This window comes from Poecilia latipinna, unplaced genomic scaffold (genome assembly GCF_001443285.1).
Source record: "Poecilia latipinna isolate Pla-1442-1.1 unplaced genomic scaffold, P_latipinna-1.0 Scaffold245, whole genome shotgun sequence".
In the NCBI taxonomy this organism is placed as follows: domain Eukaryota; kingdom Metazoa; phylum Chordata; class Actinopteri; order Cyprinodontiformes; family Poeciliidae; genus Poecilia; species Poecilia latipinna.
Genome location: NW_015112861.1, coordinates 39,935 through 54,079, shown reverse-complemented (window position 1 = coordinate 54,079; position 14,145 = coordinate 39,935). Strand labels below are relative to the sequence as shown.

The 14,145-nt window shown below is 36.4% G+C and overlaps 1 protein-coding gene across 1 annotated transcript in view; it reads right to left on the bottom strand.

The window, feature by feature from the left end:
* stxbp5l (syntaxin binding protein 5L) overlaps positions 1–14,145 on the bottom strand; it is a gene marked incomplete at its 5' end in the record, with an annotated part of 82,513 nt that overhangs the window by 33,435 nt on the left and 34,933 nt on the right. Inside the window, 11 exons of the mRNA XM_015032560.1 lie at positions 2,624–2,692; positions 5,836–5,987; positions 8,549–8,674; positions 8,943–9,118; positions 9,275–9,489; positions 9,813–9,853; positions 10,497–10,564; positions 11,066–11,213; positions 12,058–12,130; positions 12,570–12,724; positions 12,947–13,022. Coding sequence (XP_014888046.1) covers positions 2,624–2,692; positions 5,836–5,987; positions 8,549–8,674; positions 8,943–9,118; positions 9,275–9,489; positions 9,813–9,853; positions 10,497–10,564; positions 11,066–11,213; positions 12,058–12,130; positions 12,570–12,724; positions 12,947–13,022 — 1,299 coding nt within the window. The remainder of the gene's footprint in view (positions 1–2,623; positions 2,693–5,835; positions 5,988–8,548; positions 8,675–8,942; positions 9,119–9,274; positions 9,490–9,812; positions 9,854–10,496; positions 10,565–11,065; positions 11,214–12,057; positions 12,131–12,569; positions 12,725–12,946; positions 13,023–14,145) is intronic.

Sequence of the window (14,145 nt, the reverse complement as noted above, 5' to 3'; positions counted from 1 at the left end):
TCTCTACCCTCTGACACTGACTATTATTGTCCCTGTTGGTGCGCATATCCAACATGATACTTGAAATTATGCTGCATGTGGCTGTCCTCAGAGAGGTCTCTGTGGGTGGGTGATGGAATTACGCCATGAAGTGGAGTGGACAGTAGAGGACACTAGGAGGTAACACTTAAGCCTTAACAGCAGGGTGACAATAATGTTGCTGTGCTTTTGTTAAAACCAATTATTTCTTAATGTGGGATTTTTCCCCCCCTTTTAATAAATCAGCTTGAAGCACATTGAATTGACTTGTTGCTGAAGTATGCTATACAAATACACTTTACCTCGTCTAAAAGTTGAATTTTTCTACAAATTTTCCAATGTGTATAGGTCTACACCTCCTTATCAGTGATGCCAATAAATATAAAAGTACTTATTGAATATAATTATTGTCAATAAATAAATGACATTAAAATCAAGTTTTTTTTTAGTGCTGGTTGAAACTTTAATTTTATGTTAACGGGCACTACATTTTCTCCACAAGGATCAGAGTTGCTGATTGTCAGTGTGACCTGCACTACAGCCTGATTAAAATAGGGAACTACTTTTGGCGCAAAAAAATTACACCGAGATGTAAATGTGGACTTAATTTAGTTTATATAGCACGTAGTGCAAATCACACTTTAAAGTGACCTAGACAAACAAACAAAACACAAACCAAACACAAGTCCATTCAAAATCTGATTGCATGCAGCAAGCACAGGTCAAAATGCAGTCATTTCTCTTTCAAAAAAAAAAAAAAATCAAAACAAACCATATCTGCTCACATAACTACACCCTGATCTCACTGTCAATGTTTGCTGTGTGATATGCATTCGCTGCGGGCTCATTAAAAGCCTCACTGAGTCGTCACAAATTTCCAATAATTAAATTATTTCCCACTCAGTCAAAAGTTCTAACAAACCGTCTAATTTTGTCTCAGTGAATGTCTAAAGACTTGACAGACAGTTCGACTGAAAGGTTTCAGTAAAACATTTTTATTGGATTGATCAAGAATTCATGTCAAACTGTATCCCACAAAGAATAAATCATACACATAAATTTCAATCCAGTGCAGGAACAATTCAAGTTTCAAAGTTTAATGTAGTTAAAATATACATCACTTGAAGCCTAGAATATTTATAATTTGCTCTTACTAAACTCAAGACTTTTTCTTTCTCTCTTTCCTGCAAAGAACATAATTTAGACATGACTGAAACTGAAGTAGTCCTCTGCAGTGGCTTTCACAAAGATTCCTACTCCTTAAAAGGTTTCCCATTTGGCTTGTTGCAACGAAAACCCTCAATGTATTTCACTAGGATTTTATGTGATAGAGCAACAGAGAGTAACATACCTTTGTCAAGTGGAATGAAAACACACAATTAAGCCCAAAGTTATTTTCCTTTAATCAAAAACATGGAGCCTGATGTTAAATTAAACAGATATCTCTCAAAAGATAATAAAACAAAAGTTGGAAAAGAACAATTTCAGTTTTTCTTTAGAGCTTATTAAAAATGGCATTTCAAAAATGATTTACACTCTTCTTAATGACTACTTAGGTTTGATCAGCGTCAGCTGGAGACTCTGGCAGGATTCCCAGATAATATGACTTCTAGTCAAACTGACCATATGGGTTAACTTAAACACTTTAAGGAGTATCATTTTTGAGAATAATTTTGGGCTTAAGTGTAACGTTTCCAAAAATTTTCAGACATAAAAATCTAAAATGTGGCATGCATTTGCACTGAGCCTCCTTTACTCTGACATCCCAAAATAAAAGTAAGTGCAACCAGCAGATTCCAGAAGTAAACTAATCAGTGATTGGCTTATAAACCAATATTCAAAGTTTTGGAAATCTTCTGTCAAAGTTAAGTCAATTTTCTAAAAATGGAAAGGAAAAAGCACAACTTTAAGACCTATACAGACATGTTTGTCCATCAAAACTGATTGGCTAGGCAAGGATATTATTATTCAAAGAAGCAGAAGAGACTTCCTTGGGGCTCTGGAGGAATCAATATAGTAACTTATGCACTCATATCTGGCCTATGTGTTAGAGATGATAAACAGAAAGTCAGTGTCGAACGAAAGCTACAAGAAATACACAAGAATTGAATTTTTGAAAAACCATGGCAGAAAAAATTCTGGTCAGTGTCTGGAGGTGAAAAGCTACAAGAATCTGATTCTCCAAGCTATGGTTCTTAGGGGCGAATACAAATGCATACCACACTTTTCAGATTTTTACTGAAACACAAATTACATTTTCTTTCGAGATCACAATTATGCACCGTTTTGTCCGGGTCTATCAGATAAATCCCTCAACAAAACACATTGAAGTTTGTGCCGATAATGTCACAAAAGATTCAAGGCCCAGGAATGCCTTTGAAAGTCACATGGCACAATTTTCTTTCGGATTTGCTATTATGCTGAAAAATAGGTTTTAGACTATTTCTTCAACTTGTTGCTTTGGAATGTGTCCAAATCTGTTCCTATGTCTGTCCTCTCCACAAAAAACCTATTAGAGACTCACCCACCCAGCCAACCCCCTCCACTCACACACATTCACAGAGTTCTTTCACGCCAGCCTTTACTGTAGGAAGGCCCGACTTACTCTGATAGGATGTACGGATCCTTTTCTTTGAATCTGAATAAAAGTTAGACAGGCCGCGCATGCAATGCTCTGTCAGGCAGGCCCCACATGCCCACATCAGCAGCCACAGAGTCACCAATAGGTGGAGGAGGAGGGGGCAGAGGAGGAGGAGAGGGGATGAAGGGGAGAGGAGGAAGAGATGTGGGAAGAGATTCAAGACAAGACATGAGATAGGAGGGAGGGAAGAGAGCGAGTGAGTGATAGCATTGCGAGTAGGGTGAGAAATGGCAGAAGGAGAGAAGATAAAGGAGTGATGTCAAGAGGGAGAAAACATATTTTTAGGGAGAAAGGCAGGGAGGGGGAAGGGAGGGAGGAGGGGGGGAGAGAAGAACACACAGGCTTAGAGTGAAAAAGAAAGTGAGAGCAAGCAGCAACTGAGTTAGTGTCAGGGGAGGACAGACAAGATATACCGGCGGCTCCGGCAAACTCCAGAAATGCTGATGCTGATAGGTAATTTGCTCAAAAACCACTGTGTTAGCAGGAGAGATATCATTACTGAGAGCCAGACATAAAATAAATCTCTTGTTGCGGAAACTAATTGCTTTGTAAATAAAAACATTGCACTTTGTGGCTAAACTTTACCTCAGTAATGACAAGGTAACTCCAGTTAATTAATAAAGTAGCAACATAAAGTACTTAATTTAAAAGCAATATTTCAAACTAGATGCACGGTTTCCAAGTGTATTCCTTGGGATTGTTATTGTTGAATACACAGTGCAGTAAGAAAGTGTTTTCTCCTTTCCAACTGTATTTGATGTTTTTTGCTTTTTTTTGACATTTACATTCTTTATTTAATTATATTATCTACTTTTGATATCAGAAAGTTCACCTGAGTAAATACAAAACATGGTTTTTAATTAACACTTTTATTTATTAGGGAAAAAGCACTATATAACCAATGACAGTTGTGCCATCTTTTGTCAAAACTGCCATCAAGCATTTGTGATAACTAGCAATAAGTCTTTTACAGAATACTTTTGTTTCCCTTTTTATTTTAGTAATAATTTAATTCAGTCAAACTGTTTCTTAATCAGCTGACTGTCTTGTAGCCTGCAACTGATTAGCCAGCAAATATTAGCTTGTACTCCAAGTATTATTCTATAAAGACAAGAATGACAAGTTTATATTTTTGGTTTCAATCTGTGTGTATAAAACAACATGAAAGAGTTATTTTTAGCAGTAAAAATAATTATACAGTTCCATTGTTTTAGCAGTAGGAGAAAAACATATTTTTATAAATTTAAAAGGAAAGCAATTTGAGCATGTTTTACATTTTGATACTCAAGGTTATCACACTGAAAGAACTCAAAAAGCATTAAAGCTTTTTGGCTCAGTAAAACAACAGATCAAAGCATCAGAATTGCAATTTGCATAATATTTATGCTTACAGTCTATTTTACAGATATATATGAGTGGTGGGAACAGCTAAAAATGTGTTGTGAAAGACAGAACGTAACTTTAATAAAGACAGTTGAGCTACAGGAACAGCTGGTCATTATGGTGACTAACATTTTGAAATATATATTTTTTTTATTCCGTTGACATTCACTTTGTAATGACTTCAGAACTGAAAACCCTTTGTATCCACTACAAGCACCTGTGGAACCCAAAATCTGGATGTTTTTTCTCAATTCTAAATCAATTCATAAAGATTTTTGCCAAAGTCAATTTAAAGACTTTGAAAAAAGCTATTGGGAAAAAAATTGGATCCTAAGACTTCAAATCTTTTCTGTGTTTTTTTTTTTGTTTTTTTTACTCTCCTCAGTTCAGTTTCTAACAACATGCACATTGTCTCATACTATTTGTTTCTACTTAGATACATATTAAATTGCTGGACAGTTTGAAACTAAGGCTAGTTTAAGGTCAGGACTTATTCTTCACAATACGTTCTGAATGTTGAAAATTGCTACAACACATTAAGGTATGAATAACTGGGTTCAGAGGCCATCGCCAGCCGACGTAGGGAGCAGAGAAAAGGGAGGCGGGGGTTAGGAAGTACAAAAAGACCTCTGTGGCTTTTGACTACAGATCTATGCTCAAGCAGGACTTAAAACAGAGCAAACAGAGAGACCAAATGACAACATGCATATTAAATGTCAATGTTAGATGACACATAACTTGTTAACATGCACCTCATAACAATGTGGTAAGTGTTTTTGTTTGCCGTGTGTGACAGGAAAGAAGGAAAGAGGTAAAGAAGAGCAGTGCTGTTTGATAGAGGCTGTTCATGTCAAAAAGAATTGGATTTTCTACTGGTTTTGACGTTTTTTAATCAATTGTGAAATATGCCATTGTAAAATAATTCAAAGCAGAAGTGTTTTGGGGCGTACTGTGAAGGCTTTTAGGTTTCTGCATTATTATGAGCTTTTGAATGAATCTTTTTTTGTCAGATTAACAACATCTGATGAAAATAAGCTTGAAGGCGGTATTAAACACTTTTCATCATCCCCACTTTCATGTATTAATGTTTTTATTAGTCTGATGTCATATCCTAACCTTCTTTTCTATAAAATGTCTTATTAGCTGGATGCAAAAAAAAAAAAATCATAATTAGCAGAAATAAAGGCTTGAAAACATCAGTCTGTGTAAATAATCTATAAAATGTGTTTTGCTTAGTAATTTGAAATGAACTTTTCAATAGTATTTTTTATTGAAAATGATTCTACATGGCATTGATTTTATTCATTTTAGTTAGCATAGGAGAGGAACTTGCTATCGACAAATGCCTGATGTTAATATCCTTCATAAAATGTGAACTGTGTAACAAATATAAGAAAAAGTGAGAAAACATAGAGGTTTAGGTTAGGATAGATTAGTTACAGGAGGTTACACATTTCTGCTTTCATCACTAGAGCTTAGTCAAATGAGCTGTGAAATTTACTGGGAATAAAACAAAGCACTGAGCTAAAGTATTTCAAAATATTAATCTAAAATGAGTTAGCTTTGCATGCTAGCACCTTCAAGCATTTTAAATGTTAACAGAAACAATTTAGATAAATGTAAAAAAAAGAGTAAAAGCAATAGAAGAAAAAAAGAGAGGACAGAAACTCAGAAAATTGAGACAGAAAGACAGAGTGTTGGATCGCTTTGTTGACAGTTAATTGTTTAGGTGCCTGGTAAGTGCATCAATGGGCAGGTTTACATAGCAAGACAGATGTGCTTGTGTGTGCTACCTGAGGTGGACTGCCTGTTCCTACGGGGGGAACGAGTAAGGCGCTGATAGGGATCGGTGGCTCCGTATAGATCCAGTGTCGAAATGCACAATATAACAGTTTTTTGTAAGTAGTCAACCACTGCAAGACCGTTACAGTTCCCAAACGCCAATCTGGATGCACAAACACACAAAGGAACCACAAAATCAAAAACATATTCATGCTTTAGCCTATTTGACAAGGTTTCTCTCACTGACAAAAGGTGGAACATGGAGGACTTCCAAACACTGGGAAATTATCTGTGACATTTTGATGCAATTACTGACAACAAAAGCCCGTCTTTATCGCACACCGCTGGCGCTGCTGTGATTTCAGTATTAATGCCCGATTTCCCAGAAGATTCACAGCCACCTGTTGCGCCCCGACTCTGGAGCGTCAGGCATGACTGAGCAGGAGAAACTCGATAGCCGAACTTTGTCCTTGTACATGCAGGATGAGACAATGTTTTTCATTTTTCTATAGTAGGGACACATAATACTTTTGAAAAGGTAAAAAATAAATAAAATAAAAATAATTCTTGCTCGTATCCATTCACAAGTTTATGGGACTCAAAACCCATGTATTTTAAGTAGGAACCTTTCAGTTTTTAGGCTTGTCCCTTGTGGAAATTTTTTTTTTGTCAGGCACACTTTTAAAAGTAGGCTTCAAACTTAAAAAAAAATAAATAAATCAGTTAGTTTGGCTTAGGTTTCCCTGTGGTATCTTCTTAGTTATCCTGCTATAACTTTAGGCTATTGGAGGACTCATTAACCATTTTTTTACAGTGTTACTGTGTGCTCCTCTTTAAGGCATTAACTGCAGTTATTATTGCCGTCACATTTGTTCATTTCTTTTCTTTGCCTTCTGTAGACAGTACTGATGGCCCAGTGCTTCTGGGTTTCACTCAATCTTTAATTGTTCCACAAAGAAAATACTGCTCATCAGTTGATGACTCAAGTACACTTTTTCCCCTGTAAAATGCTTTAAGACATTTTTTGACTCTGTGCTGTATAAATAAACTGAATAAAGTTATATGGTGGTTTTTAAAGGAATAACAGGAATGTCAAACAATATAAAAAGAAGTTTACAGAAGAAGCAAGCAGTCCCACAAAAACAGGACTAATATCATCAATACTGTTTAAAGCTTCTTTCATTTATAAAACAATTGTCTACAACAAAGAAACTAATTTGTTTTTGGAAGTCAAGTAAATTATATTTAGTCTTTCACTACTTCAATTAACACAAAGCTAAAAATATTTAATCTAGAAAGCTAAAGATATACTCTTTTTTTGTGTACGTCTAAGAAGGAGAGTTTGCATTCATGGAAAAAGCCAGCTAAAGACGACAAAATAAATAAATCTCTGGCAGCTATTTTAAATTATGGAAAGCTTCAAATGAGAAATTCAAACAAAAATGCAATGGCCTTCACTGGGCTTTTTAAACCGAGCTGTGACTTTACTGATTTTCATAGCAGAGGTTCTTTTCAAAGAAAAGCAATTAAGCATTCTTTAAAGGAAACGGGAAAGAGGTGTGCAGTTGCTGCATATACACATCCACATTATTTTATTTTATATTAGAGCAACGCTCCCAAATATGTTTTTTTTTAATATAATTTTTAAAATGATGCAAATTATTTTATAAACTCCTGTTTTTACAATTAAGGACACTTGCATTATCTTAATCAATGACAGCAGAAGTACATATAAGTTTTCATATCCAAACTTATCTTCAATGTCTGTCAGAACAGCGTGCTGCATAATTAACATTGCTAGGTCATTGCTTAACAAACAGTTCCTGAATGCTTAAATGTGCTAGCCGTTTCTGTTAATGTTTATTTTATGCCCTTTGGAACCTCATACAACCTTATATAACCAGAATACATAAAAACCTGCTTTTATGTGCTGAAACTGGCCCAAAGAAAGGACAGAAACAACCAGACAGATGGGCAGGACTATGCATACACAACACCATGTGTGCTTGGAATAGACTGCATTTACTCTAGGTTTAGGATTTAGCCTTAGCTAAACGTTCCCTTCTTGACAGAATTCGAAACTAAGAAACAATTGTTTTGTTTCAGCCCCTGAAAAGTAAACCATGCCGTCCATCATAAGAATAAAACTATAGGATGGGAAAAACAACAAGTTATAGAGGTATTTAAATGTTAATGTAGTCTAACTTGCAGTCATCTGCAAGAAAACCCAGGACATCCTGGAGGAACTGCTCTCTGGGAACACCTTGGGATTCCCACAGAGGAGCTGGCCCAAGTGGCTAAGGAGAGGGATGTGAGGGTCTCTCTACTAGAATGATGGATGGATGAAGAAATATTTGTGATGCAAATAAAAACTAACTGGTCCACTGCAACTTGAAAAGGCATTCATCTGAACATTTAGTGTGGGAGTAAATATTTTAATCAGTATGCATCACGTTGACCCCTTTTGAATAAGAAACAATCCAAAACACATTCTAACTTAGGCACTTGCTTCTAAAATCACTCATGTTGTAGACTGTATGTCCTTTCTGCTCAAACAAAGAGTTCAAACAAACCAGCAAATTTCTAATATTATAACATTCAAGCTATTGCCAAGTCTACACAAACTTCTTGCAAGGACTCCATTTGTCCGTGGATAGTAGATTTACTCAGTCCACAAAATCCACAAAATATCAGTTGCACAGATAGACCGGCAGACAAACTTACAGCCCATATGCAGAATTGAGGTCCAGACTGGTGATTTGCTGTGGCGGTTCACCATCCACCCACAGCAGCTGGATGACCAAGTCTGACTGATAGCCAGGAGGGACCCGGACCATTTTGTCCTTTACTCTAAAACAGATACAAAGGAGAGAGGCAGGTTGGTTAGGTACCCAGCACAGAAAGAAGGAAGGGAATTGCACTCAACAGTTAGGTGTTTATATCTGCTATTAAAACTTTTGTTGTTTCTAGCTTCAATTATGTCCTTGCATGCTGAAAAAAAATACACTGAAAAAAATACACTTTATTTTTAACTGGTCTGTTTTTAGTAAGTATTTTCATACACAAGTCAGGAATTACCTGATGTTTTGTGTTTGCAGTGTGTGAGCTGAGCTCTTACTTGAGGCAGGGGATGCTGTCTCTAGCACCGTCTGGTGTCCTGCTGCCAGGGCTAACCGGGTATTGGTGGTGGGGTTGGGGTGAGTGGGAGCCTGGCTCTGAGAAGCAGGGATTGTTTTCATTCTCAGATGGAGTGATAATATCCTCCGGCTCACACTGCAAGCGCACTTCTAAGGACTAGAAACGACAGTGGTGCAGAAAGATGAATGAATCCACAAACCTGCAGCTACTGCGACAGAGCCGGTGATTCCAGCGCTTCAGACTTAACTTTTATGCAGGGCACCAGATAATCAGTTTGCGATCATGCTTGTTCAGATTCTTAGTTCTACTCACCACTATCTGAGTGTTGGCATCATATTTGCTGAAGCGATACAGAATAATGTGAGCCGAGATGCCGACCACACAGAAGATGCGACTATGAGGGCACCAGCTAACCATCTGAACAGCAAAAGGGTCTTCCTCCCCCAGCTCAGCAGCCCGGCCGTCACCTGGCTTTGGCTTCTCAAACACTTTGGAGGTCTTCAGCTTGTACAACATCTGTAGTGTGACTTTTGAAACAAATTTGAAGAACAGGAATACACTGAATATTTCTTTTCTCTTTGGTAAGACCCCATTTTCATATGCTATTTTATGTCTGTTTCTGCTAATAGCTTTGATATGACTCTAGGCAATGTGCCTAATTAGCTGTGCAGCTTCCCCTATCATGAGAGTGCTATTAATTTGCTTTGGTGTCCTCTTTTTTAAGCCTGTGGCAAAATGGAAGTGACGCATTGGGGGAACTCGTATTGCTTATTGGATTGTGGTGTGTCACAAAGAACCTGAGATGATCTCTAAACAATATTTCAGGAAGATTATTAGAGAAGGGACTTACATGCAGATGCATCCCAAAATTTTATTGACCCATCAGCATGTCTGAACAAAAAGGAAAAAAAAACCTGTTATTTTTCTGAACAACTGAGAAATCTGTCAACAGATGTAAATCTTAAAATCTCATTTTATATTTCAACACCACAAATTGCCGCCCCTAAAGACACTTTAGCAGCTACCGCTTCAGAACTAACCAAACTTCCCTAAGTTAATGATTCATCAATATTTTTGTAAATTGCTCTCTTTAGATCTGTAGCACAGCTATTTTTATTCTGTTGGATGAGAAATAAAAATTTAATTCTGAGGTTTTTCTGAGGCCAAGTGTCGCTATGATCTGAGATTTTAAGATTTTTCACACTGTGCTCTTCACAGAAAGCATCTCCATATCGGCATCAGAGACTCGACTCGGCTGACGCTCAGAAGCAGGCACCCTCCTGTGTCCAAGCCTAACAAGTTAACATGTCTGTCAGTCCTGTAAAAAGCATTGTGGGTAGTGCCGTTTTCTCCTGAGCTTGGTTTGCATGGACTCACTTCACACGTGTTAAATCAATACTATTCAGACATTACTTATAACACGGGTGTGTAAAGTTACTCCTTTGGATTTATTTTATAGCTGACAAAGGCTGCCAGACATCCCAGAAATACATGTTTTTTTTTTTATAATCTCATTCCAGTATTTCAAACTTACCCTGTGATGATGATTTCTGGATAAGTGTGAGAGCCTAATGTCCATGTTCCGCCACCAATTGGCCATTCCTTAAAACAAATAAAATCATTATAAAATCTGCATATTTTCACTGCTGACCAACGGTGGTCCCAATAATATTTTTATTAAATACTCCAATTTTCATTTGACAAAATATGTAGATTTGCGCTCTTCAATTTAAAAGTGAGTGAGTTAAAATTAAACAGAGCTTGGTGATAATCCATCACATTTCCTCAGGCAATTATTCCCATGTCTGAATTCCCAAGTCTGAATAAATGGAAAATGGAGTTAAGGAAATGCTCTACATTTTACTCAGACTTGTGTTTACGACTAAAGAAATTTGACATCTACAAAAATAAAATTAAAAAAAATATTAAACACCGTGTTTACACCCAGTGTGAAGTCACCTCTGCTGCTAGTAAAATTTAAAATGTACATTGAATGCCTTTAAATAAAATACTAAAGAGATCTAACAACAACTATGCTAAAACAACAACAAAGAAAACAGAGATCTTTCTTAAAGTTGCATTTTGATAATAAACCTTCTGCACCTTGTGGCTATAGCCAGTCTTCTTGTTTTTAGCTCCTATTGAGTAGAGAATGGGGATAATGTCTGGTGGGCAATCTGCAAAATAAGCTGTGCAGGTAACAGGAGACTCATGGATATCCATGGGATATGGGTTCTCAAACACAGGAAAGCTGAAAGACACAAGAATGTTAAATGTCATAATGTGATATTAGAATAAGAGAAAACAAAATATGAAGCACTGTAAACTACAGAGGACAGAAACTGGTATTTTACAAAGTCAGTAAAATAAGATCTCTGATCTCAAACCATTTTGTCAACAGTAAATTTTAACACGTCTACAACAAAATCTAAATATTAAAACACATGACTCAGAAATTAAGTTCGTCACAGCAAAGCACAGCAAAAAACTTTATTTACTTATTGAATAGACTTCTATTAGCAGTGTGTCAGCTTAAACAGAACTTCCTGCTGATCAATAAGAATGTGTAATACAATCTGTTTGTGCTACCACTACAACCGTCAGGAGACATTTATATCTGACTGCTGTAATTATGAAATCTAATTTACTGAGCAAACTAATTTATACTGAAGTGTTGATCTACTATTCAAATGTACTCTGAGGGCTTAGGTGATAATCTGTTAACATTTTTCATCAGCAGCTTTTATCTTCACATCACCCTTTAGAGGTTAATTAACCCAGGTGGTAGAGTTTTCACCCTGAAAGCAAGGTATTTGGATTAGAACATCTGAGGCCACATTCACAACAATTCTTATCGTAAAACATGAAAAGTTCTCATACAAAAGTGTTTCCATTGAAGTAAGAAATTTGCTTGAACACATTTTTGATAGATTGATGGACTGACTGATCAGTCTGAGAGGGCTAAAGAGCTTTCTTATGTTTTGAAGCTCAGCCTTAGGTGAAATTTTTAATGCTTTTCTTCTTTTATCATGTTGAATATTGCAAAAAAAAAAATGTTTTGAGGTGGAGGTCTTTGCAGTTTGGGAAGCACCTACTTGCTTTGTGTCAGATCCACCACAATCAAGTCCTTCTCCAACAGCACCACCACCGCATAAGGGTCCTGGACTTCTGCAAGGCAAATGGTACCATTTAGATCCAATTCATCTTCCTTAATCACTTTTAGGATAACATTAAAGTACTTACAAACATTATGAAAGCAGAGAAAGAAATGTTGCATCAAAAGCATAAATCATTCGGAAAATATGAATGTGTTTTATTTACTTCCGGAAAATTCTCCGATGATGAATACCTGGAAACTCTAACGTACTGAATTTCATTTACTTCTGAATCAATCAATCCAGGACGGTACTGATCCACATTTGACCCACGACATGTTTAGTATAGTAACCCTGTTTCCACAGTGTATTGAGATGTCTGATGTTGGCTAATTAATGTGTAGAAGCTTCATAAAGATTCTATTCTGACATTTTCAAACGTCTTGTGGATGCCAACAAATGATGTCATCATGGCTTTAAAACATCTGAACAGAGCTGAAGGAAAGTTGTACCGTTGTTGTAGGGAGTTTCGCAGAGGACCATGAACTCCACAATAGGATAGTCCATTTCTAGAACCGTGATGGCCTTGCCATGCATGATGGTTAAAGCAGGCCGCCGGCCCGCCTTGTCGTATGAAAGACCACCAGAGAAGATAACAAAAGGCTCGCTGTTGGAGAAGAAGAATTTATATTTAGTAACTTTGCATGGTCTGTGTTAGCAGAAGCCAAAAATGACTATCTAATCATTGTATCCAATTATGCATACGTAGATCACATCACATGGATTCAGTTTCAAAATACTGAATTCACAGCAGAAGTAATAAGATAGAACAAATGAAACACAACACGTTTAATGAGGAGTTACTTTAATCAATAATTAATTCTCATACCTGCTCCTTGAGGTCTTGTACTCTACTTTGAGTATTGGTTTGCATGACTCCTTTCTCCCATCCTTCTGTATCTTTCCTAAATGAGTGGGAAAAAAAAATAATGAAGATGTAATAGTCACTTCCAATTAACTGAAACTAATAATCTCTTTCCAGGAGATTAGCCATCCGATTTTTATGGATATTTTCTCAGACATTCCAGATTAGCCTAAATACATGGGTTGCTTCATCACTATTTACTTTGTTGACTATTTAGTTGACTTTTCTCTCTATTGGTGTACACACTATTTCACATTGATAGTTCTGTCCTCTGTTGCTGACATAGGCTGAGTAACATGTCTTGCCAGTAAAGTCATAAAAAGATTTCAACACAAATGTTTCCATTTCTTTCTTTTTTTTTTTATTTGGTGGAATGACAGATCACTGTAACAGTCACTGCAATACAGAAAGCTATTTTCCTTCCAGTTCTTATAATGAAATGATTTGGCAGTTTACTCAAAGAGGAATTATCTCAGCTTGAATTCAGCGAGGCCTTGAGTTGTATTTCATGGGAACAGAACGATGAACAAAAGCCAAGCTTTTGTGAAAAACTGAAAGCATGAGAATTTCTACAGCCTGTAATATCAAGTTGAATATGGTGACATGGATTAAATGTCCAATTGGACAAGAGCTGAATAAAATAATGATATTTTTACAGATTTATTATACTTTTAACTAATAATGTCAAGGTTGCGACATTGTGACATTGTCAAACCAGTTGGAAATGAGTGTAAAACCTTTTTCCTAAATCCATCTAGTCAGACATGTTGGCAGAAAGTGTGTATTAATTATTCTTTACTCCATGTTGGGTCTAAAATGTTTTACACTCACAAATTTACAAGCTCTGTTTACAAATTTCTTTGTGTGAATTGCACACACTATGGTGTCCCTCATTATTTAGCTAATTACCTCCTAAATGCTGACATGGAAATGCTAAAAAAAAAACAAAAAACAGTTGATTATGGCAACTGGGAAACATTTCAGCAATTTTGCTGACTTTCTGATATAGTAAATTCTATTTAGAAAGCCTAAAGTTTTCAAAAGCCTAAACTAGAGAAGATTTGCTTGGGTAAATCATTTTCTATATACAGTTGTGGTCAAAAGTGTACATACACTTGTAAAAAATCATCATGTTATGGCTGTCTTGAGTTTCCAATAAGTTC